The 25,739-nt window shown below is 36.9% G+C and overlaps 1 protein-coding gene across 8 annotated transcripts in view; it reads left to right on the top strand.

The window, feature by feature from the left end:
* Positions 1 to 25,247, top strand: part of CHRNA5 (cholinergic receptor nicotinic alpha 5 subunit) — a 44,066-nt gene extending 18,819 nt beyond the window's left edge. For 3 of the 8 annotated variants that reach the window (XM_070573484.1, XM_008533954.2, XM_070573503.1), the window contains exons 2-6: positions 11,402 to 11,553; positions 16,204 to 16,248; positions 17,625 to 17,734; positions 19,378 to 20,209; positions 23,307 to 25,247. In XM_070573484.1, coding sequence (XP_070429585.1) covers positions 11,402 to 11,553; positions 16,204 to 16,248; positions 17,625 to 17,734; positions 19,378 to 20,209; positions 23,307 to 23,468 — 1,301 coding nt within the window. In that variant the 3' untranslated portion in view covers positions 23,469 to 25,247. Of the gene's footprint in view, positions 1 to 9,920; positions 11,106 to 11,401; positions 11,554 to 16,203; positions 16,249 to 17,624; positions 17,735 to 19,377; positions 20,210 to 23,306 lie in introns of those variants that run through there. The other 5 variants (XM_070573514.1, XM_008533957.2, XM_008533956.2 and 2 more) reach the window with 5 other exon arrangements.
* Positions 25,248 to 25,739: the final 492 nt, after the last annotated feature.

The raw sequence follows: 25,739 nt of genomic DNA on the forward strand, positions 1-25,739 counted from the left end.
CTGGGTAACTTATAAACAACAGAAATTTGTTTCTCACCCTTCTGAGGGTTAGAAGTCTGAGATCAGGGTCCAGGGTGGTTGGATGAAGGCTCTCTTCCAGATCTCAGACTTGTTGTTTTCTCACATGGCAGAAAGGGCTAGGGAGCTCTCTGGAGCCTTTTTTATAAGGCACTAACCCATTCCATGAGGATCCATGGAATCCATGGAATCCATGAGGATTCCACCCTCGTAACTTAAGCACCTCCCAAAGACCTTACCTGCTAGTACCATCATCTTTGGGGATTAGGATTTCAACAGGAGTTTTGGGGAGACACAAATATTCAGACCATAGCAAATGCCATATTCTATTTATTAAGATAGTTATAAAAAATAGACTATTAAAGGCAAAACTATGGAGACAGTAAAAATATCAGGGGTTGGGGGAGGGGAGGGATGAATAGGCAGAGCACAGAGGATTTTTCGGGCAGTGAAAGTACTCTGTATGATACTGTAATGATGGATACATGTCATTGTACATTTGCCCCAACCCTTAGAATATACAACAACAAGACTAAACGGCAATGTAAACTATGGACTTTGGGTGATAATGATGTGTCAATGTGTGTTCATCAGTTGTAACAAATGTACCATCTGGTAGGGGATGGTGATCATGAGGAAGGCTATGCATGTGGAGAGGGGAGGGGGTAGATGGGAAATCTCTGTACCTTTCCCTCAAATTTGGTATGAATTTAAACTACTCTTAAAAAATAGTGTTAAAATTTTTTCATTATTTTTTTAATGGTCACCACATAAATCTAGTTAACATCTGTCACCGTACATAGTTACAAAAAAATTTTTTTCTTATGATGAGAACTTTCAAGATCCATTCTCTTAGCAACTTTCAAATATGTAACACAGCTTTATTAACTACAGTCACTAAGCTGTATGCGAGATCCCCATGACATGTTTATTTTGTAACTGAAAGTTTGTATCTTTTGACCCCCTTCACCTATTTGAACTGCACCCCCACCAATCTGTTCTCTGTATCTATGAGCTTGGTTTTTGTGTGGTGTTTTGGGTTTTTTTTGAGATTCTATTACCAGCTCTTAGTTAATACCAGCCCTGATATTGGTTCCCCTACAGTGAACCCAGCATACATGAGCTAGAACTAAAAGCACACATTCCCAGTTCCCTGCTTCTTTAGTTACACTCATAGGTAAATATTTGTTTCTTTAACCTCTGACTCTCTGAGCTTTACAACCAAATAGAAGTTACAAATTGTTAAAACCCACGTGGCTCAAGCTGGGCTCCTACTAAAGTTGTGGCTAATCACAGTTCTTTTACAGAGAAACTAATGTCCAGAGAATATCAAGAAACCGGAGCTTTCCAGGCCCAACTCCACAGCTTCCTGACCTCAGAGTCTACCTTCTACCATGGAGACAAACAGCCTAGGACACTCATCTGAGAAACCCTTTGTCTCCTCCACTGGAAGAAGCCCCAGACACAAGCTGATGGGAAAATGCTGACTAAGAAGGCCATAGTCCCCCTCCCCTACCTAAAACCCCAAATAAAAACCCTACCCGTTTCTTAATGGGGAGCAAGCAACTTTTGGGGCACTGGCCCTTGCTTTGCTCCCTCTGCTGGCAAAGTAAAGCCTTTCCTTTTTCACCCAAGACTCTGTTCTCCATATTTGGATTGGCATCAGGATCAGAGACTGAACTTTTGGTAACAATTCCACATATAAGTGAGATTGTATGGTATTTTTCTTTCTCTGTCTGACTTATTTTACTTAGTATAATGTCCTCCAGGTTCATCTAAGTCATTGCAAATGGCAAGATTTCCTTCTTTTTTTATGGCTGACTGATATTCTATTGTGTGTATATACATACCACATCTTCTTTATCCATTCCTCCATCAATGGAAACTTAGGTCATTTCCATATCTTGGCTATTGCGGATAATGCTGCAATGAGAATGGGGGTGCATGTATCTTTTCGAGTTAGTGTTTTCATTTTCTTTGGATAAATACCCAGAAGTGGAATTGCTGGATCATATGGTAGTCCTATTTTTAATTTTTTGAGGAGCCGCCATACTGTTTCCCATAGTGGTTGCAACAATTTACATTCCCACCAACAGTGTACGAGGGTTCCCTTCTCTCCACATTCTCACAAACACTTGTTATTTCTTATCTTTTTGATAATAGCCATTCTAACAGGTGTGAGGTGATATCTCGTTGTGGTTTTGATTTGCATTTCCCTGATGATTAGTGAAGTTGGTACATTTTCATGTACCTGTGGGTCAACTGTATGTCTTATTTGGAAAAATGTCTATTCAGATCCTCTGCCCATTTTTTAATTAGATTGTTTGGTTTTTTGCTCTTGAGTTGTATGAGTTCTTTATATATTTTAGATAATAACCCCTATTAATTATATGATTTGCAAATATTTTCTCCTACTCAGTAGGTTGCCTTTTCACTTTGTTGATGGCTTCCTTTGCTGTGCAGAAACCTTTTAGTTTGATATAGTCCCACTTGCTGTCTTTGCCTTTTCTGTCAAATCCATAAAATCATTGCCAAGACCTATGGCAAGGAGCTTACCCTCTGTTTTCTTCAAGGAGTTTTATAGTTTCAAATCTTTAATCCATTTTAAGTTAATTTTTGTGTATGGTGTAAGCTAGTGGTCCAGTTTCATTCTTTTGTATGTGGCTGTTCAGTTTTCCTGGCGTCATTTATTGAAGAGACTGTCCTTTTACCCATTGTATGTTCTTGGCTCCTTTGTCGTAAATCAGTTCGCCATATATGTGTGGGTTTATTTCTGGGCTCTCTATTCTGTTCCATTGACCTATGTGTCTCTTTTATGCCAGTACCATACTATTTCGATTACTATAGCTTTGTAATATAGTTTGAAATCAGGGAGTGTGATGCTTCTAGCTTTGTTCTTTTTTTTCAAGATTGCTTTGGCTATTCAGAGCCTTTTTTCGTTCCAAACAAATGTTAGGATTGTTTGTTCTATTTCTTTGAAAAATGCCATTGGAATTTTGATAGAGACTGCATTGAATCTGTATATTGATTTGGGTAGTATGGACGTTTTAACAATATTAATTCTTCCAATCCATAATCATGGAATATCTTTCCATTTATTTGTGTCTTTTTCACTTTCCTTCATCAGTATCTTATAGTTTTCAGTGTAGGTCTTTTACCTCCTTGGTTAACTTTATTCTTAGGTATTTTATTCTTTTTGATGTAATTATAAATGATATTGGTGTCTTAATTTCTCTGTATGATAGTTTGTGATAAGTGTATAGAAACAGATTTTTGTGTATTGATTTTGTATCCTGCAGCTTTACTGAATTCATTGATTAGTTCTAACAGTTTTTTTGTGGCATCTTTAGAGTTTTCTATATATAATATCATGTCATCTGCAATAATGACAGTTTTACTTCCTCCTTTCCAATTTGGATGCCTTTTGTTTCTTTTCGCCCTTACTTGCTTTGGCTAGGCCTTCCAATACTATGTTGAATAAAAGTGGCAAGAGTGGACACCCTTGTCTTGTTCCTGTTATTAGAGGGAAGGCTTTCAGTTTTTCGGCATTGAGTATGATGTTAGCTGTGGGCTGGCTGTATAGGGCCTTTATTATATTGATGTACATTCCTTCTATACCCACTTTGTTGAGAGTTTTTATCATAAATGGATGTGGAATTTTGTTAAATGCTTTTCTGCCTCTATTTAGATGATCATATGATTGTTACCCTTCATTTTGTTAGTGTGGTGTATCACGTTGATTGATTTGTGCATGTTGAACCATCCCTGCTTCCCTGGAGTAAGTCTCACTTGATCATGATGTATGATCATTTTACTGTATTGTTGAATTTGGTTTGCTAATATTTTGTTGAGAATTTTTGCATCTATGTTCATCAGGGATATTGGCCTGCCATTTTCTTTTCTTGTGGTGTTCTTGTCTGCTTTTGGTATCAGGGTAATTGCTGGCCTCATAAAATGAGTTTGGAAATGTTCCCTCCTCTTCTATTTTTTGGAAGAGTTTGAGAAGGATTGGTGTTAATTCTTCTTTAAAGGTTTGGTAGAATTCACCAATGAAGCCATCTGGTCCTGGAATTTTGTTTGTTAGTAGCCATAAAGTCTTAATTTAAAAAAAAATAGGCTATTACTGGGAAAGTTATAAAATATTAAAAAGAAATAAGGAAAATAAATGCAGTGGCATTGCACATTAGGTTTTATCTTTATTATCACAAAAGGAAACTTATGGGGTGACTATTAAAGTTTTTCTGAACGTTATATCTATACTGTTTGTTACATTTTCTCAATTCTGATTTATTGCTGTATTGTACATCTATTTCTCAGTGATAAGTCAGTCATAAAGAGGTTCTCTCTTTTTAAAATAACAGCTTTATTGAGATATAATTGACATACCATAAAATTCACCTATTTAAGATGTATAATTCAATGGTTTTTAGTGTGCAGGCATATCTTGGAGATATTGTGGGTTTGGTTCCAGACCACTGCATTAAAGCAAATATTGCAGTGAAGCAAGTCCCATGAATTTTTTGGTTTCCCAGTGCATATAAAAGTTATGTTTACACTATACTGTAGTCTGTTGAGTGTGCAATAGCAGTATGTCTAAAAAAAATGTACGTACCTTAATTTAAAAATGCTTTATTTCTAAAAAATGCTCACCATCATGTAAGCATGCAGGGAGTCATAATCTTTTCGCTGGTGGAGGGTCTTGTAAAAAACACAGTATCTACAAAGAGCAATAAAATGAAGTATGCCTGTGATCAGAGTAGTGCAACCATTCCCACAATTGATTTTAGAACATTTTCATCTTTTCCCCCCAAACCATCCCCTCCCTAGACAATCACTAATCTACTTTCTATATCTATAGGTTTGTCTATTCTGGATATTTAATGTAAATGGAATCATATAGTATGTTGTCTTTTGTGACTGGCTGTTTTTACTTAGTATAATGTTTTCAAGGTTCATGTATGTTCTAGCATGCATCAGTAATTTATTCAATTTTATAGCCAAATAATATCCATTGGATATACTACATTTTGTCTATCCATTTATCATTTGATAGGCATTTGGGTTGTTACTTTTTGGCTATTATGAATAATGTTGCAATGAACATTCATGTACAAGTTTTTGTGTGGACATCTGTTTTCATTTCTCCTGGGTATTTACCTATGAGTGGAATTACTGTGGTTATGGTAACCCTATTTTTAACTTTTTGAAGAATTGCCAAACTATTTTCCAGAGCTACTGCACCTTTTTACATTCCTGCCAGCAGTGTATGAGGGTCCCAATTTCTCCACATCCTTACCAACACTTGTTATTATCTGTGTTTTTGATTATAACCATCTCAGTGGGTATGAAATGGTATCTTATTGTGGTTTTGATTTGCATTTTCCTGATGGCTAAAGGTGTTGAACATCTTTTCATGTACTTATTAGCTGTTCTTCTTTGGAAAAATATCTATTCAGATCCCTTACCCATTTTGAAATTCAGTTATTGATTAGGTTATTGGGTCTTTTTATTATCGACTTGTAATGTGGTTCTTTGTATATTCTAGATACAAGTCCCTTATCAGATATATGATTTGCAAATATTTTCTCCCAGTTCCTTCTTTTTAAGTCAAGAAAGGGAAGGAAAACTAAAATATATTAAGTAACTACTGTAATCAGCATTGTACTTAGTGCTATAAGAATGCCAAAGTATAGAAATGATTTCTCCCTTCCAGGACATTGGTTTCTTTGGAGATCCAAGATTTATGTGACGTAATTGGAAAACAACATAGAACAATATATTATATGTTAAATATTATACAATCTCGGTCAAAACTAGTATGAAAAATAAATGCCCTGGGATTCCAAGGAGTCCAGGTTCAAAGAAATTGTTTTAAAGTATTTATTTTGAGTAGGATGAGCAAATATTAACTCTTCAAAACAACTTTAAAACAATTATTTTTTAGTTTGATTCAGTTTCTGTAAGATGTAGCTTATATATAGTATCATGTATACTGTGTCAGTCTTTCTACTGGACTATAAATATGGATGCTGTCTCTGTGTACCAGAGTATTCCCAGCATTTGGTACAGTGCCTGATACAAGGCACATGTCCAATAAACGTTTGTCAAATGAATGAATGAGCTAATATCAGTGTGGGCTAGAGCTCTCAGAGAGTGTGACACTGATTAAGCTCTTTTAGAAAGTTGTCACAGATAGAAGATGTTAGGGAGCAAGAGACTGAGGGGAGCACTGGGTGTCCTTTGGAGCTCTGCCATTAACAAGCTCTGTAGCACTGGCCTTTCTGGTCGTATTTCCTCATTTGTGAAGTGAGGGGAGTGCAATGGATCATCCCCCCTTTAACATTCTGATTTTTATGAGCAGCATAAACCTAAAACATTTAGAACCAGCTGAAAAAGCATGAGCTCTTAGTAGAATTTGAGTGCACCATTAAGATTTTATACTAAAATAGCACTGACATTTGCACCTGCCGTTTCTGTAAAGTTGTGCTAAGAAAATGGTATTTCTAGTATTGGATGTACTAAGAAGATATTCACAGGGCAGGATCTTTTTTTTTTTTTAAATCATTGTCAATACATGCTTCTTTATTAAACTGGAATTTTTTAAATTTATTTTTTTATTGAGGTAACATAGATTTGTAACATTATATAAACTTCAAATGTACATCATTATATTTTGACATCTGTATAGACTATGTCATGTTCACCACCAAAAGTCTAATTGCCATCTGTCAACATACATATGTGCCCTTTTAGCCCTTTCACCCTCCCCTCTTTCCCCTCTGGTAACTACCAATCTCTTGTCTGTATCTATGTTTGTTCATTGTTGTTCTAGCTTCCACCTATAAGTGAAATCATACAGTATTTGGCTCTCTCCGTCTGACTTATTTTGCTTGGTATAATACCCTTAAGGTCTATTCATGTTGTCGCAAATGGCAAGATTTCATCTTTTTTTTAAGGCTGAGTAGTAGTCCATTGTATATATATACCACATCTTCTTTATCCATTCATCTGTTGATGGGCACTTAGGTTGTTTCCAAGTCTTGGCTATTGTAAATAATGCTACAATGAACATAGGGGTGCATATATCTTTTTGAATTAGTGTTTTCATGTTCTCTGGATAAATACCCAGTAGTGGGATAGCTGGATCATATGGTATTTCTGTTTCTAGTTTTTTGAGGAATCTCCATACTGTTTTCCATAGTGGCTGCGCCAGTTTACATTCCCACCAGTAGTGTACGAGTGTTCTCTTTTTGCCACATCCTCTCCAACGCTTGTTATTTCTTGTCTTTTTAATAATAGCCATTCGGATGGGCATGAAGTGATATCTCATGGTGCTTTTGATTTATGTTTTCCTAATAATTAGTAATGTTGAACATCTTTTCATGTGCCTCTTAGCCATCTGTATATCTTCTTAGGAAAGATATCTGTTCAAATTCTCTGCCCATTTTTTAATTGGGTTTTTTTTGTTGTTGTTGTGGACTTGTATGAGTTCTTTATATATTTTGGATAATAACCGCTTATCAGATATATGATTTGCAAATATCTTCTCCCAATTGTTAGATTGTCTTTTTATTTCGTTGATGGTTTGCTTTGCTGTGCAGAAGCTTTTTAATTTGAGGTAGTCCCATTTGTTTATTTTTTCTTTGGTTTCCCTTGCCTGAGGAAACATGATATTCAAAAAGTTACTATTAAGACCAATGTCAAAGAGTTGTTAATTGCCTATGTTTTCTTCTAGGAGTTTCATGATTTCAGGTCTTACGTTCAAGTCTTTAATCCATTTTGAGTTAATTTTTGTGCATGGTGTAAGATAGTGATCTACTTTTGTTCTTTTGTGTGTGGCTGTCCAGTTTTCTCAGCACCGTTTAGTGAAGAGACGTTCCTTTCTCCATTGTATGTTCTTGGCTCCTTTGTTGAAAATTAGCTGACCATAAATATGTGGGTTTATTTCTGTGCTCTCAATTCTGTTCCATTGATGTGTGTCTTTTTTTTCCTGCCAGTACCAGGCTGTTTTGATTACTATAGATTTGTAGTATATTTTGCAATCAGGGAGTGTGATACCTCCAGCTTTGTTCTTTTTTCTCAGGATTGCTTTGGCTATTCAGGATCTTTTGTTGTTCCATATAAATTTTAGGATTCTTTCTCCTATTTTGATGGAAAAATGTCATTGAGACTTTGATAGGGATTGCATTGAATCTGTAGATTGCTTTGGAAAGTATGGGCATTTTAACTACGTTAATTCTTCCAATCCATGGAGCATGAAGTATCTTTTCGTTTCTTTGTGTCTTCTTTGATTTCTTTCAGCAATATCTTATAGTTTTCAGTGTACAGATCTTTCATCTCCTTGGTTAAATTTACTCCTAGGTTGCAAATTGTAAATAGGATTGTATTCTTGATTTCTCTTGCTGCTATTTCATTGTTAGTGTATAGAAATGCAACTGATTCTTATATGTCGATTTTTTGCCCTGCAACTTTACTGTATTTATTTATTATTTCTAATAGTTTTTTGGTGGATTCTTTAGGGTTTTCTTTATATAAAATCATGTCATCTGCAAATAATGACAGATTTACTTCTTCCTTTCCAATTTGGATGCCTTCTATTTCTTTTTCTTGCCTAATTTCTCTCTAGGACTTCCAATACTACATTAAATAAGAGTGGTGAGAATGGCATCCTTGTCTTGTTCCTGTTATTAGAGGGATGGCTTTCAGTTTTTTATGTTGAATATGATGTTAGCTGTGGGTTTGTCATATGTGGCCTTTATTATGTTGAGAAACTTTTCTTCTATAACAATTTTATTCAGAGTTCTTGTCGTAAATGGATGCTGAATCTTGTCAAATGCTTTCTCTGCATCTATTGAGATGATCCTGTGATTTTATTCTTCATTTTGTTGATGTGGTGTATCATATTGATTTGTGGATGTTGAACCATCCCTGCATCCACGGAATAAATCCCATTTGATGATGGTGTATGATCCTTTTAATGTATTGTTGTATTAGATTTGCTAATATTTTGTTGAGGATTTTTGCATCAATGTTAATCAGCGATATGGGACTGTAGTTTTTGTGTGCGTGTGTTGCCCTTGTCTGGTTTTGGTATCAGGATAATGTTGGCGTCAAAGAATGAGTTTATGAAGCATCCCTTCCTCTTCAATTTAAGGAAGAGTTTGAGAAGGTTAGGTATAAAACCTTCTTTGAATGTCTGGTAGATTTCACTGGGGAAGCCATCTGGTCCTGGACTTCTGTTTTTTTGAGAGGTTTTTGATTACTGTTTTGATCTCCTAACTAGTGATTGATCTATTCAGATTCTCTATTTCTTCTTTATTCAGTTTGGAAAGGTTGTATAATTCTAAGAATTTATCCATTTCTTTTAGATTATCCAATTTGTTGGCATATAGCCTTTCATAATATTCTCTTATGATCCTTTGTATTTCTGTGGTATCCATGTAATTTTTCCTCTTTCACTTCTGATTTTATTTATTTGAGCCTTCTCTCTTTTTTTCTTAGTGAGTCTAACTGAAGATTTGTCAATTTTGTTTATCTTTTCAAAGAACCATCTCTTAGTTTCATTGATCTTTTCTATTATCCTTTTAGCCTCTATTTCATTTATTTCCACTCTGATTTTTATTATTTCCTTCCTTCTATTGGCAGTATCTTAAGAGTTCTCATTAGGTAGAATGTTGAGATTAATTTATCATCTTATTTATTTATACTCTATCTACTTTCTCTCAAACAAAATTTGAGGTGGCAATTCAATCTAGTATTTTTTTCCCTAAGGCAAAACTTCCTTAGATGCTATTTAAAAAATATTTTATTTGTGGGGGTGGCCCAGTGGCGCAGAAGTTAAGTATATGTGCTTGGCTTTGGCAGCCCAGAGTTCACTGGTTCGGATCCTGGGTGCAGACCTACATACCGCTTATCAAGCCAAGTTGTGGCAGGTCTCTCACATATAAAATAGAGGAAGATGGGTGTGGATGTTAGCTCAGGGCCAATCTTCCTCAGCCAAAAAAAAAAAAAAAAAAAAGGAGGACTGGCAGTGGATGTTAGCTCAGAGCTAATCTTCCTGAAAAAAACCAACAACATTTTATTTGTTATCTTTATCTTTTAAACAACCTTAAACTTTTGGTATTCAGAGACTGTACAGTTTTTAAATAGGATTAGAAGAGGAGAAATGGTTCAATAATGCTATTTTAACTTGAAGATCTAAAATTAATGGCTTTTAAACATTAATACAAGAAATTTCCAGTGTATAATATTCTAATTGAATTGAAATATCTCCAATGCTATACATTTCAGCATAAGGAGATTTTATGGGAGGCATGGCACAAACTCTGTGGTATTTATGGATTAAATCAAGTATCTTAAATTGCCCAGGAAAGCAAGACATAAACTCTTGAGGAATAAGCTGCTCTATTAATGAAGAAATAGACAGTGAAAGAAAATCAGGGAATGGATTTCCTTTAGCTAATCAGATACTCTTTAATAGCTCCATGTAGAAAACATGGTCTATCATAATAAAAAGAGAAGATTTTGTGAAAGTGCTAATTTTCTGTGAGACCATTTCTTTTAGATTAGAGAAGGACCATTGCTAGTACTACACATCCCTCAGCGTATATTTTATGATAAATAAGCCAGTGACATTTGTTTTAAATAAATGTTTTTTCTTTGTAAATTCATGGGTCTTAAGTAAGTGTCGTGCTTGAGTTCCACACATTTCACATTTCTTTAACAGAGACTCCAGTCCATACGATACTGAAGACTCTCATTTCTTCAGAGAGACTTATTTAAGCTCAGTAGAAGTATAAGCATAACTGTGATCCATAAATCTTAACCAATGTTGGGCTATGGCATCTGGAACTTTTAAAATTGTGTCTTTTTTTTTAGTCTTAGGCTGTAAGTTACTTTTATACAAATGTATAGCAAACAAAGGTATGACAAATCTGAATAATTTATTCAACATTTATATATTGGTATATTAAAATCATGTAAATTAAAGCATGTTTATTTTACACTTTAGTTGACAAATAAATTTTACTTCAATATGTCTGTTTTCTAGGTTTGGAATTTTATGACAAGCAACTCCCATAGCCCTGGTAATTTAAAAGCTTTTGTTACTTAGATTTTTAAATTACTCTCTATTAAATACTGAGTGCTTCTTAAGAACTCAGCATATTTCCATGTGAGTAATCTGATTCAACTAAGAAGTGTATCTGAACCAGAGGGTCCGTTATTGATCACAAACATCTGTATTAATATTTCATTTTTGAAACTCCATTAATAATAGCCTAAATAATACTTTGGTTCATTAATAATGCTGAACTTTTTAAAAAGTAAATGTATTTGGTGGGAGAGAAGCTAATACACTAACTTTTAAAAATTTGTTATACAGGATTAGCTGAACCATCCTTTGTTGCAAAACATGAAGATAGTTTGTTTAAGAATTTATTTCAAGACTACGAAAGATGGGTTCGTCCTGTGGAACACCTGAATGACAAAATAAAAATAAAGTTTGGCCTTGCAATATCTCAATTAGTGGATGTGGTAGGTGTGCATATCATTACATACTCAATTTCACACGGATTTATCAGAACATGTGTGCCCAGGCACTATGTTAGGTACCAAAGATTACAAAGGTGAATGAGACACAGTCCTTTTCCTCAAGGAACTCACCAGGGAAAAATAATTGTTATACCACAGACATAAGAATACACTGTGTTTATATAACGTATACTTTAGAAATCATTTTATCTCATTTGGTAATTGTAATAGGTCTATTTTTTAGTAAATTCAAAGATATTAAACATTTTATATGGAAGTTTCTCCCTTAATATGTTAAAAAAATTACAATCTAAAAGTCAAAAATGTTAAGAGAAAAAGTCCAAGAGTAGAGTTGTAGATTCTTGGGGCCAAAAATATCTCAACAGATCATTGACTCAGTATTACACTAAAAACATTTCAGAGGTTTTTTCATGTGACATTCACCAGGGAGTATAAATTCCCTTGATAACTTGTTCTTATTGTCAATAGATTCTTTCTGTTTAAACTAAAAAGTTCACACTACTTTTTAAACTAGTTTCTTCTTGTTCTGATCATGTCAATCAATTATTTCCCTGCTGTGTTCCCAGAAGAGTCAACAAGTATGTGTGTATGTGTATTTTTAAATAATGTTATAGGTGGGCCTTTGTTTTCTGATTAGAGAAGCAATGCATGCTTTTTGTAGAGAGTTTGAAAAGTTCAAAAAAATACAAGTAAGAAAATAAAATAAAAATTGACTATAATTCTACCATGTAGAGATGACCAATGGTAACATTTTGTTGTATTTCTTGCTAGTTTTTTCTTTGTGAGTATGTTACAAAATTGGGGTATTTTTTAGATATAATTTTGATTATTTTTTTCCCTGTTGTTACATGTGAACATTTTCCTATGTTATACAATCTTCAAGTATAATTTTAATGGTTATATGATATTCCATTTATAATTTAAACATTGTCCTATTTGTTGGCAGAAGCTGGTTCCCATTTTTCTTATTATACATGATGATGATGAATGTATTTGTACACAAATGTCTGAATTTCGCCTTTCCTTAAGAAAGGCAGTTAGTGAACAAAGGACATACGTTTTTTAAAGTCTGTTGATATGTGCCACCTAATTGCTTCCAGAAAGATCAATGAATATGGACTGTGTACTTGACCCTTTGCTGGGCAATTTGGGGAGATTTTAAATATAAATAAAACTAGGGAAGTAGGTAGGTAGGTAGGACTTGCTCTCAAAGACCTTTCTTTCTAATTGGGACTATCAGCATATAAATGGAGTAACTATAGGATACTGCAGTACTAATTTGTGATGCCACAAAGATCTGGGAATTCAAATCTTGATGACTGAGATGAGCAAAGAAGGCAGGAGAGGAGGTGGCACTTGAGCTGGCCTTGTAGTAAGTGTAGGATTTGACATGCGGAGAAGAGAGTATTTTAATAACCAGGAACAGTATAATCATAGCTATAGGAGTGATACCGAGCCTGGTGGCTCAACTGTTTAGATCAAAGGTTGGTGTTGGGAGCCCCACTACATAGGAATGATCTGACTGGAAGGACGAGGCGAGGAGAGATCCCTGCATGCCACTGTGCCTTTGTGCCTGCCATTTCTGTTTGGAAAATTTCCCTTCTCAGCACAGCCATTTATCCTTCAAGGCCAAATTCATTTATCAGACTCTTTGTGAAATCCAGACTTCCTAGGGCAGTCTCTCCTCTGTTCCAACAGCCCTTCGCACTTTAATATAGAGCCCATTACACTGACTGGCACTCATGTGCTGACATGGCATCCTCAAAGCAGGGTGAGCTTTATTCCTTGTGTCTATCCTGGAGCCTAGCACGGTGTGTGGCACATGGTAAATGCTGAATGAGAGATCTGATAGGCAACAGACATGGTAAAAGCAGTACTTTAGGAAGATCAATAAGACAGTTAAATACATGGTTTTGAGAAATATAAGAGAGATTAGAAACTTGAAAGGCAAGTTAGAAGACCACGTAGAAGAAAGAACAGGGCTTGACACTGAATATAGAGGGAACGTCTAATTTTGAAGCCTAGGTGATTAGAATAGTAACAAATTTGAAAGATAAAATTAGTTGTTATGGGAATGGGGCAGAGAAGATGATGAGTTTGATTTTGATATGAGGTGGTTGTGGTACATTCAAAAGAAAATGTTCATGAGGCCCCCAAGACTGGTTCCACAGTGAGAGATGAGGCTAAGGATGTCAGTTTGGAATTGCTGGCCCAGGAGTGATTGTTGAAAACTTTGGTTTGATGAATTTTTTTTTTTTTTTTTTTTTAAGATTTTATTTTCCTTTTTCTCCCCAAAGCCCCCCGGTACATAGTTGTGTATTCTTCGTTGTGGGTTCTTCTAGTTGTGGCATGTGGGACGCTGCCTCAGCGTGGTCGGATGAGCAGCCCCATGTCCGCGCCCAGGATTCGAACCAACGAAACACTGGGCCGCCTGCAGCGGAGCGCGCGAACTTAACCACTCGGCCACGGGGCCAGCCCCAGGTTTGATGAATTTTTAAAGCAAGCAGGGAGAGCAGGAGTCTGATCGTTGACAAACATTCATAGAAGGTGGTAGAAGCAAGGGTTAGCCAAGCAGAGAAGTTGTGGAAGGGTTGCTTCTTGAGAGAAGACCCAAGAAAATGTAGTGTCAGTGACTACAAGAGGGGAAGAGGACTGGAGTAAAGGAAGATGAGGGCCACAGGCCCTGGACAGTGGGCTGGATTGCTTCTAAGCTGTTTTATGTTCCTTTTAATTAAAAACCTTGTACTTGTGTTTAGTAGCTCTTCCTTGAAGTTTCCTGAGATTCCTACCTTATTTCTTATGTGTTCTTGCTCTCTCTTTTTTAATCTGTGTGGGTTTGTTTTGATTTTATTTTTATGGTGTGGTTAAAAAAGAAACTATTACCCCAAAACTTTTCTGCTATACTTATGTGTAGTTAACATTTCTCCATTTATTTGTGCTTTCCTCCTGGGTGTCGTCCTATGTTTGTCTTACTTGATTTGGTTTTTTTTGCATCCTCCATTGTGCTGAGCACATTATAGATGCTTGGGAGATACTTGAGGTTAGCTTAAATTAGGTTGTATCCCTAAGGTAATGGCTAACTCCCACATCTTTGGGGCCAGTTGTGAACTTATGGATTATTCTTTTATCTATGCTACTGTTGAAAATACTAAATATTGACTGGGTCCTAGCCCATAGAGCAAAATCTATGTGTGTTTACATTTTTGGGGGGAAATGTCTATAATTTTCAGTAGATTCTCAAAGATGGCCCACTGTTGTACAGCATCATAGGTAATACATTTACCAGAACTTTCCTAATTGTTAATGCCTCTGTTTGGAACTTTTGCCTAGGCATATCCTGATGCAGGATCAGCACTTATTCTGGATGATATGTAACTTAGGGGTGCTGGTAGAGCTGGTGAGGTAGGGTTTAAATTTAGGAGTTTTGAGTGCTAGAATCAGTTCTACCACTAATCAGTGGTGTGATTTTAGGCAAGTCGCCTCACTGGGCCAGTTTCCATATTTGCAGAAAGAAAAGATTGCAGTAAATAAAATCTCTAGGTCCTTTCCAGCTCTAGTGTTTTAATCGAGGAAAATTGCTCTTTGGAACCACAGCGTAAGAGGGATGGCCACACTCTATTTCTTAGGACTCATTCTCCTCCTGTAGGGACCTAACAGCTGCCTTTGTCCCTAGGGATGTGCCTTCTCTGGCCTCCTCCTTTCTCCTGGGTCATTCACCTGTTGTTGGGAAAGATAGGGAATGGGGACCCTCCAGTCACCTAAGCTGTTTACACCCCTGTCTTCTCCCCAACTGTAGGGATTGCCTCATACTTCTTTGGGTCCCCGTGCTGAGCACTGTATTCTACACATAGTCCATTTGTGGTTGGTGATCATGGTGATCTTATACTGGTTCAGTGGGCTCCATGATATTTCAGTAAAACTTAATGGAAGAGATGTCACTTTAATCAGGCTTGAAAATTCAGTGAAGGACTGGCATAAGCAAAGATGTGTCAGCAGGAAAGTGTAAGTGGAAGGTACCCAGGAACCCTGGTTCTGTAGAAAAGTAAGATATAAAAGTTGTATGAAATTGCCATTCAAGGCTGTGACCTCAATGTTTTTTTCTTCATAGCAGCTCCACAGAGATTCAAATTTGTGCCTCAGCAGAGGCAAATGATTACAAGTTACAGCCCCTCAGGAATGCACAGAAACACTGTGTCTCACTGGTTGTAAGATGCACATTTTTCCATATTTTAGCACTTCTGAAATCAAAATGTGTCTTGTAATGAATAGCAGTTTGGAATTCATTATCAGCCTTTTTCTTTCTTTCTTAGTACTAAGTGTGTAAAATAATTCTGTGCTTATTTCTTAGATTGCATCTTAGATTTGAGGAAATACAGTAGTTGAGACTGAATGTTAAATCTAAAAATGCCAATGGTGTACTTAGGGCAGGTTATCTGAAATACATAGTATGTTAAAAGGAATAATGTGAAATTAGGCTGGAAAAGAGATCCTTCTTTTCTAGACAACTGGATTGATGAACAGACTGTAGGTACTATATGGAGAGGAGTGTTTATATAAAAATGAGAAAATTCTTTAAGAATTATTGTTTCTTTAATTGAAATAATGAACTTTATTTATATTTTTATCTTATAGGATGAGAAAAATCAGTTAATGACAACAAATGTCTGGTTGAAACAGGTATGCATAAAATTCAAAGGGCCACCCAACTGTTGACTGGCACCACTGTTAGTAAAGGGTTTGTAGCACAAAGAGACATGAGTATGTGGTCTTGGTGGATTGGCAGGATGCAGAAAGATGAGGTAGATAGAGTTCCTGTGTTCATTCAGTTAATATTATTTCAGTGCCTGCTATGTGCCAGGCACAGTGCTGGGCACCAGGGAAACTGCAGTGAACAAAACAGAGGAACGTCCCTGCTCTCAAAGAACTTCATTCTGTTGGTGGGGGGAATAAACGAGGAAGTTGTGTTGCACCTTAGAAGGTGATCGGCTTGGAGAAAATACGTTGGGGAAGCAGAAAGGGAGTGTTGGGGACTGTATTTTAAATAGGATGGTCAGGGAAAGTGTCACTGAGAATATAATGTTTGAACAAAGACTTGAAGGAGAAGAAGCAAGCCATGTGAATATCTGCGGGAGGAGTGTTCCAGGCAGAGGGATCCGCAAGTGCAAAGGACCTGAGGCTGGAGTGTGCCTAATGTGTTTATGGAGCAGCTAGGAGGCCAGTGTGGCTAGAAGTGAGTGAGCCATGGGGAGGGGTGTAGGAGATGAGGTCAAAGATGGAACAGGAGGCTCCTAGCGTAGGTTATGAGTAGCAGCTCCTAGGCTACTCTAAGGATTTTGACTTTTACTCTGAGTGAGATGAGAACATGCAAGAATGTAATGAATTATTTTTATGTATATAGTCCCTTATATATAAAGGACTTCTGGGGTTTTTTTCTGGGCCATCTTGCATATGTCCTCAACTGCTGTTGAATGCTTCCCTTTGTTTTTCTTTCTTCATTTTCCCTAATTTTTAATACCTACTTCCAGTTCCCTAACCCCAAACTCGTAAAAGGCATGTATGCTTTTCTTGGGGTGCAAGTCTTCAGTTGACATGAGCACAGAATTGTTACTGTATGGAGGTTGGGCACTGTTCAAATATGTGGAATGTGTAATAAAGCCAACTGCTCTTTGCATGGACTGGCCCAGCCAATCAGTGACAACACAGCTAGAAAAGAGAATGTTTCCCTTGAACCTGGCCTTAGATGCCCATGGCTGCAATTCCTGGGCAAGGTCAGTTGGTGGGAGAAGAGGTGTTGAGCAGAGCCACAAACATACCCAGCTCTGGTCCTCACCTGTGTCTCATGAGGCCCATGGCTAAGGCCACTGCATGAGGGGACAGCGTTATGCTCCAGTAACCAAAAGGAAGACAGGAAGACATGCAGGTGAGTCTTCTCTATTGGGAGTAGAGATGATTTCATGTCTAAAACATTTGTGGGTTTGGCAAAAAGAATATAGTTGTCACTATTTTTGACTATTAATTTTATTGAAATTGAGACAGTTTTCTTTGTTTTAAAGGAATGGATAGATGTGAAATTAAGATGGAACCCTGATGACTATGGTGGAATAAAAATTATACGTGTCCCTTCAGACTCTCTCTGGACCCCAGACATTGTTTTGTTTGATAAGTAAGTTATACTCAAAATACCATTTTATGTTTTCAAAAGAAAACACTTGCATCACTATTAGGCACTTGTAATATTTTCTTCCTTTTGAAAACTGTTTAGCTATAAAGTCAAATGACTTGATCTTACGTTCTTTGGTTTCATGAACCTACAAGTAGGTTCTGTGGATCCTCTCCTTTTTTGATATATTGTTTTCTGATCATACAAGTCTTCTTTGATTTCTGAAATTTGTAAAACGTTTGGAAAGTCCAGAAAGGTGTAAGGAAGTAGGGGCAGGCTCACCGATAATCAGTCCCATTCTCCCATCACAGAGGCAACCACTGTTGTTAGCTTACACAAGTAGTGAACTTACTCTGTGCCTGGCAATTTGCTCAGTGCCTTATGTGCTTTCTTCATTCAATTCTCACAGTAACCTTGTGAGTGAGGTACAATTACATCTATTTCACAGATGGGGAAGCAGAGGCCGAGGGCGCTTATACTTTGTCTAAGATCACACAGCTCGCATGTGGTAGGGTCGTGGTACCCACAAAGGCAGCCTGACATCCCCATTTGCCTTCTTACTTACTAAACTACATATTTGGCAGACTGCACTCCACATTTTTTGGTGTGTTTTTTAAATAGTTGAGGTCATACTTTATGTATCCTTCTAATTTGGCTTAAGTACTGGGTCATAATTTTCCCACAAAGAGCAACATTGGGTTAATTATTAAGTCATATTTATAGGCATTCTACTTAAGTGTATTTCAAGGATGGTTTTTAACTTGGAGGAAAGGATAATTCTGGACACCAATTTCATTTTTTTTATAGGACCATTCCAGGGCAAATCTGGGAATTTGTGCTTGCTATAAAGCACATTGTCTTATTTGCAAGAAGGTATTTGGCATGAGAACAGAGCAAATGCTAAGCAAAAATATCTTTAATTTTTTAAAACCATCACCTCCATGCTTCTCAATATATAAGGAGTGAACAAAGCTGTAAGCAGCTTTCTGGAGCATCATTTTACTCTAAGTCATTGAAAACATTTTTATAGTGAACATGGATATTTTACAGGGTAGTGTGCAAAAGTCACATGAATTTTAAGATGAAGAACAGTATTTCAAAGATTCTTATATTGGTTGTACAGCTTCCTGCTAGACTACTCCAGTAGCTGAGTTCACTTGGTGGCAGAGCTTGAGAGGCATGGCCGTTTTTCAGGGCCGTGCCCAGCTCGGTGTTTTTGTTCTTTTCCTGTCTGTGTAGCAAGCATCCAGTGTTTGTGATGGAGGGGGAAGAGCAGTGTGCGGGGAGTCTAGGAATATGGATTCCGGTCTGGCTCTGTGCATGTCCATTGTATAAATAGCCTAATTATATTTTGTGTGTGAGTGAAATCTTTTTAACCACTAAAATCTCAGGACTCTGTGAAATACAGATCTGTCAGTCCTGGCATAGATGTGGAAGAAGGCATTCAGTTCTAGTAGAGTTAGATACACATTTAAGGAAGATGTCCTTAAAGCAGAGTCCCCTGCGAGTAGCAGGTATATCTCAAGGTAACAGTTTAAAAATTATTTCATGCTATCAGTTATGGGATTTCTTTTATATTAGGCTTGTAAAATGCATGCTTTGGTTGTTTAATCTCTGCACTGTTCTTGTGCGTGTGTGTATTTCAGTGCAGATGGACGTTTTGAAGGGGCCAGTACGAAAACGGTCGTCAGGTATGATGGCACTGTCACCTGGACTCCTCCGGCAAACTACAAAAGTTCCTGCACCATAGATGTCACGTTTTTCCCCTTTGATCTCCAAAACTGTTCTATGAAATTTGGTTCTTGGACTTACGATGGATCACAGGTTGATATAATTTTAGAGGACCAAGATGTAGACAAGAGAGATTTTTTTGATAATGGAGAATGGGAAATTGTGAGTGCAACGGGAAGCAAAGGAAACAGAACTGACAGCTGTTGCTGGTATCCTTACATCATGTACTCATTTGTAATTAAGCGTCTGCCTCTCTTTTATACCTTGTTCCTTATTATACCCTGTATTGGGCTCTCATTTTTAACCGTACTTGTCTTCTATCTTCCTTCAAATGAAGGTGAAAAGATTTCTCTCTGCACCTCAGTACTTGTTTCTTTGACTGTCTTCCTTCTGGTTATTGAAGAGATCATACCCTCATCTTCAAAAGTAATACCTCTGATTGGAGAGTATCTGGTGTTTACCATGATTTTTGTGACACTATCAATTATGGTGACTGTCTTTGCTATCAACCTTCATCATCGTTCTTCCTCAACACATAATGCTATGGCACCTTGGGTCCGCAAGATATTTCTTCAGAAGCTTCCAAAATTGCTTTGCATGAGAAGTCATGTAGATAGGTACTTGACTCAGAAAGAGGAAACTGAGTGTGGTAGTGGACCAAAATCTTCTAGAAACACATTGGAAGCTGCGCTTGATTCTATTCGATATATTACAAGACACGTCATGAAGGAGAATAATGTCCGTGAGGTCTGTGACATGTTGTATTTACAGTTGCAGATCTGCTTGATTTGAAGTTTGGCAGAGTAAACCGCATGACCCTTCAGGCTAAGCATAGACTGGGGGCCAGAAACGTTGACACACTGTGCTATGCAAGATCTTTACTAAAAGTTTTCTCAGTTAAAACATCTGCAGAACAGGGCACCAACACAAATCTCACTTCTCCATTTCCCCCATTGGCATCTTGCATGACTTTAAAGAAAACTCAGCATTATGCTGACTGCTCTTTTATTCTAAGAAATAGGAATCCTGCCATACGCTTTTTGGCTTTGACATGATGAACTGTTTTAATCTTATCTTTGATAACTTTGTTTCTGAATTCTCTGGTAATCTGCAGGCACTACTGCATTATAATTGATCAAAAGTGATTTTATTTATTTATTTTTTAAAGATTGGCACCTGGGCTAACAACTGTTGCCAATCTTTTTTTTTTTCCTGCTTTATCTCCCCAAATCCCCCCTGTACATAGTTGTGTATCTTAGTTGCACGTCCTTCTAGTTGTGGGATGTGGGTCGCCGCCTCAACGTGGCCTGACGAGCGGTGCCATGTCCGCGCCCAGGATCCAAACCCTGGGCCGCCACAGCGGAGCGCGCGAACTTAACCACTCAGCCACGGAGCCAGCCCATTTTTTTTAAGATTTTTAAAAACATTTTTCCTTTTTCTCCCCAAAGCCCCCCGGTACACAGTTGTGCACTTTTAGTTGTGAGTCCTTCTAGTTGTGGCATGTGGGATGCCTCCTCAGCGTGTCCTGATGAGTGGTGCCACATCCGCGCCCAGGATTCGAACTGGTGAAACCCTGGGCCCCTGAAGCAGAGCGTGTGAACTTAACCACACGGCCAGGGGGCCGGTCCCCAAAAGTGATTTTATTTTTTAAAGAATGAGCCTAATATAGGCTTTATAAATATAGCCAAGGTATTTTTCTAGAATAAATCTTTTTGTGGTAATAAAACTTACAAGAGAATGTTAGTGAAATTAAAAGCAGTAAGTTATTCTTATGTGTTATTATACATCAAAGTGTTGATATGAAGCTTAGTGGTAATGCTTAATATGCTTAATTTGCTTAAAAACAAAAATATGCTTAAAACTTTATTATAGAAAAATAACTCACTGGCTCCTTATTTAAGGTTAATACTTAAAATGCAAGAATTGAACATGAATATGTTTTATTAATGTGATCATATTGAACTGAGTTTTCTTTTAAAACGTAAAATTTCAATCTTGTCACTTTTTTATTTCTATTGTGTAATATTTTTAAAGCTATGACTATACTAATATTTTCATAATTGAATTTACTTTGGATAGTTCCATTAAAATTATATGAATTCTATTTCTAAAGATTTTTTAAAATTTTATCTCATTTATTTATTTTTTTGAGGAATATTAGCCCTGAGCTAACATCCACCACCAATCCTCCTTTTTTTGCTGAGGAAGATTGGCCCTGAGCTAACATCTGTGCCCATCTTCCTCTACTTTATATGTGGGACGCCTGCCACAGCATGGCTTGATGAGCTGAGCGTAGGTCTGCACCTGGGACCTGAACTGGCGAACCCCAGGCCGCCAAAGTGGAGCATGCGAACTTAACCACTGCACCACCAGGCTGGCCCCACTAAAGCTTTTTTAAATGGAAAAATTTCTAGCAGGTGTGGTAAGCAGATGGAATAAATCTGGTTAAAAAATAGCCCTCCTTCCAGGAGACATTTGACATATCTTTCTAATAAAGTTAATGTTTGTGGATTTGTAAAGTTTCTATTTGGTAGTAGTATAATTAAGTCAGTTTATAAGGTCTGAAGCTATCAATGAAGTCTTTTTGGTTTTTGGTGTTTTTTTGTTTTTTTTTTTTTGAGAGGAAGATTGGCCCTGAGTTAACATCTGTTGCCATCTCTCTTTTTTTTCTCCCCAAAGCCCCAGTACATAGTTCTATTTCCTAGTTGAAAGTCATTCTAGTTCTTCTATGTGGGATGCTACCACCCCATGGCTTAATGAATGGTACATAGGTCTGGGCCCAGGATCCAAACCGGTGAACCCTGGGCTGCCGAAGCAGAGTGCACAAACTTAACCACTCAGCCACGGGGTTGACACCCCCCTGCCAATGAGTCTTGAAAAATACAGATATGGTTAAATAATGATTTAGATTGAGATGGAATTTAATAAATGTCTGCAAAGTGTTTTACAGAAGGGTCAGGGCTCATCCCACTAGGGCCAGTAAATGGGTTTTATTTTCAGGGGAAAAATTTAGAAACAGAACTAGTAGCATGTCTACAACCCCCCAAAATTCTACATTATCCCACAACTTGGGGCACAGTCCTGTAGAAAACCCGGTGCTTCATAAAGGCAGGGGCTAGGGAGGCCCTTGGTGAAGGAAATGGCCTTGTGGACCAGGAGCCTCTGGTGCTCAGAGGCTGGTCTCAGCCTGCCCCTTCCTTGAGGTCACTCAGACCTGCTGAGCCAGCTCCTTGGTTATGCAACAGAAATGGGGAGGAAATGAGCTCCAGGCCAGCAGATCTGAACTCATGAACTTAGATTAAAATGGCCCCTAGGAAATCCAAAACTAAATAAACTCAGGTCAGAGTGGGGAAAGAAGATTAACATCTATCTAATACGTATTATTCTGAATCAACTTTTAATTGGGCATGCAATTAACCTCAGCCTGGATTCTCTTTAAAAATTAAAACGTGAACACTACTGGGCAAGGGTAAGGAACAGAAATAACTATATAGTAAGAATAAAAGAATTTTTAAAAATTTATTATAAAATATCCAAGTAGTATAAATATTCTAGTTTTTATTTAAAATCTATAAAAATAAGCCACTTGTAATATATTACAAGTAATATATTGCAATATATTACAAATCTATGTGTAAATTAACAAATTGTGTAGTGTCTTTGAAAGGTTGTGGCGGCTCTGTTACAGACCATCAGGGTAGTATGTGTCCCTGAGCAAGGTCACTTGGTGTTTTGAGGCAGCACTGGGAGGCCAAAACTGATTTGGCCTCTAATTCAGTGTATTAGATCTTAAAATAATTACACAGTTTAAAATTATGTATTTAATGTGTTTTTTTCCCAACAGGTTGTTGAAGATTGGAAATTCATAGCCCAGGTTCTTGATCGGATGTTTCTGTGGACTTTTCTTCTGGTTTCGATTGTTGGATCTCTTGGGCTTTTTGTTCCTGTTATTTATAAATGGGCAAATATAATAGTACCAATTCATATTGGAAATGCAAATAAGTGATACTTCCCAAGGGACTGGAGTAGGAATTTAATTACCAAAAGGCATATATCATATGGCACCTATAAAATTATGGAAATGTAAATTGTGCTTAAAATTTGATACAAGCTTTAACAGATTAATGGTTGCTAACATCAGTTTATTTTAATAGATTGCCCATTAGAACATCTACCTGCATGACTGAAGTAATAACTGATGGAATAACATTTGATCTTTTAAAACTAGCAGCAAAATATTATCTGAACTATACTAGTAAAAGTCTAATGTTTGTATCCTGACAAATAATACTAATTTGTAATCAACAGTGAAGTTCATCTTTTGATTGTACTGGAAAATTCCTGTTGTATTTGAAAACTGATTTTAAAACTTTTTCTGCATTTGGTAAAGGTACACATTTTAAAATTCTTTCCTGTATTCACTGGGTAACAGCTAATCTTTAGTGTAATATATACTCCTATTTAAATAAGCTCACTACTTAGAATGATAATGATTTAATGTGATGCTGCTTTTCTATAACCACCATTTTTAAAAAATGAAAATGGGGATTGGGAACTCCTTTAAGGCATACTTTATTCTTTGGATGCTTAAACTGAACAATTATTGTATTAACATTTTGGTGTGTGTGTAAGGAAGATTTGCCCTGAGCTAACATCCATTGCCAATCCTCCTCTTTTTTCGCTTGAGGAAGATTAGCCCTGAGCTAACATCTGTGCCCATCTTCCTCTATTTTGTATGTGGGATGCCTCCACAGCATGGCCGATGAGTAGATAGGTCCACACATGGGATGTGAACCTGCAAACCCAAGCTGCCAAAGCAGAACATATGGAACTTTAACCACTCAGCCTCCGGGCTAGCCTCTGTATTAACTATTTTTATATCTTACTTTCCATTGTAAAAATCATGCAAGAGACAACCCCTGTGGACATGCAGCAGCATCTCCTTAACATTAATTTCAATCTCCTTGTCCACATTTTCTGCAATTAATAGAATCATCTTCTATATAAATCATGGTAGCATCCCTTTATCCTTGATTGTAGAAGAGCCCACTACAATTAAGTCAATCCCATTTTTAAAACATGTCTATGGATACTACTAAATCGTTCTGTGAGAAAACCATCTTCCAAGATTAAAGACAGTATTCTAACTAGGTATAAGCACATTGTTACACATCTGTAATGTTTCAGTTTTATCTCTTTCATTCCAACAATTACAGTACTTGAACCTTAGAGTTGCAAGGGCCTTTAGACATAATCTAGTTTTAGCCTATTACTACTTATTCAGCACAGTATCATGTATCACAGGTAAACAAGTTAAATTTCATCTCTCAATGCCCCTGATTCAGCCATGACCAGGAAGAAAACACTGATAGAAACCTTGCATTCAATTTAGAACTCTTAGCTCTTGAGAGAACAAATGCCTTATTTATTTACGGTAAGTAACCCAACTAAGTTCAAGTCAACACTCTTTGGGAGGCAGAGAGAATCCTGCTAATTTGCATTTTATTGTAGGCAGGTATTTAATGCCATTTAATGAGTGAAAGTCTGATTTGATGAATTTAAATTGCCTTTAGCTATCTCAGCATGTATACATCCCTGATCCCCCTTATATCTCCATTACTGTTACTGAAAATTTCTATATGTAAACAAATTTTATAGAAACCTTCCTTTTGACTTATTGAAACATGAGTCAAAGTGGGCTGCAATTTTGTCAGTTTCATTTTTGCATAGGGAAAACATCAGAATGACTGGTGAGAAGATTAAAATGATCTCTTGTGAATCACCATCTCTTGCCAGTGGTTATTCAGATTCAGAAGTGTAGTATGGGATACTCTCTTATTAATAATTTGTCTGAAGAAGTGGTTCTCAAGTGGCAATTTTGCCTTTGAGGGGAAATTTAAGAATTTTTGGTTGTCACAACTGGCAAGGGATGGGGTAATGTTACTGGCATATAGTTAGGGTGCTGCCAAAGACCCTACAGTGTACAGGACAGTCCCCAACACAGAATCATCTGGCAAAAATGTCAATAGTGCAAAGGTTGGGAAACCCTGTTCTAAAGGTTCATTAACACTGTGTGACTAGGCATAATGTCTCACAGTATAATAATTTAGAATTATGCAAAATGAATAGTTGAGGCCCTCTGCAATGGAGGCATGGCCCTTAAACTCGTGAAAAACAGTAAAGAACAAGAAGTGCATTGTAAGAAATGGTAGTAGTGGGGTATAGCTGAAATAGTATAAAATTGCAAGGAGATTATGGGCTAAATAAGAAAAACCTT

This window comes from Equus przewalskii, chromosome 1, assembly GCF_037783145.1.
Source record: "Equus przewalskii isolate Varuska chromosome 1, EquPr2, whole genome shotgun sequence".
In the NCBI taxonomy this organism is placed as follows: domain Eukaryota; kingdom Metazoa; phylum Chordata; class Mammalia; order Perissodactyla; family Equidae; genus Equus; species Equus przewalskii.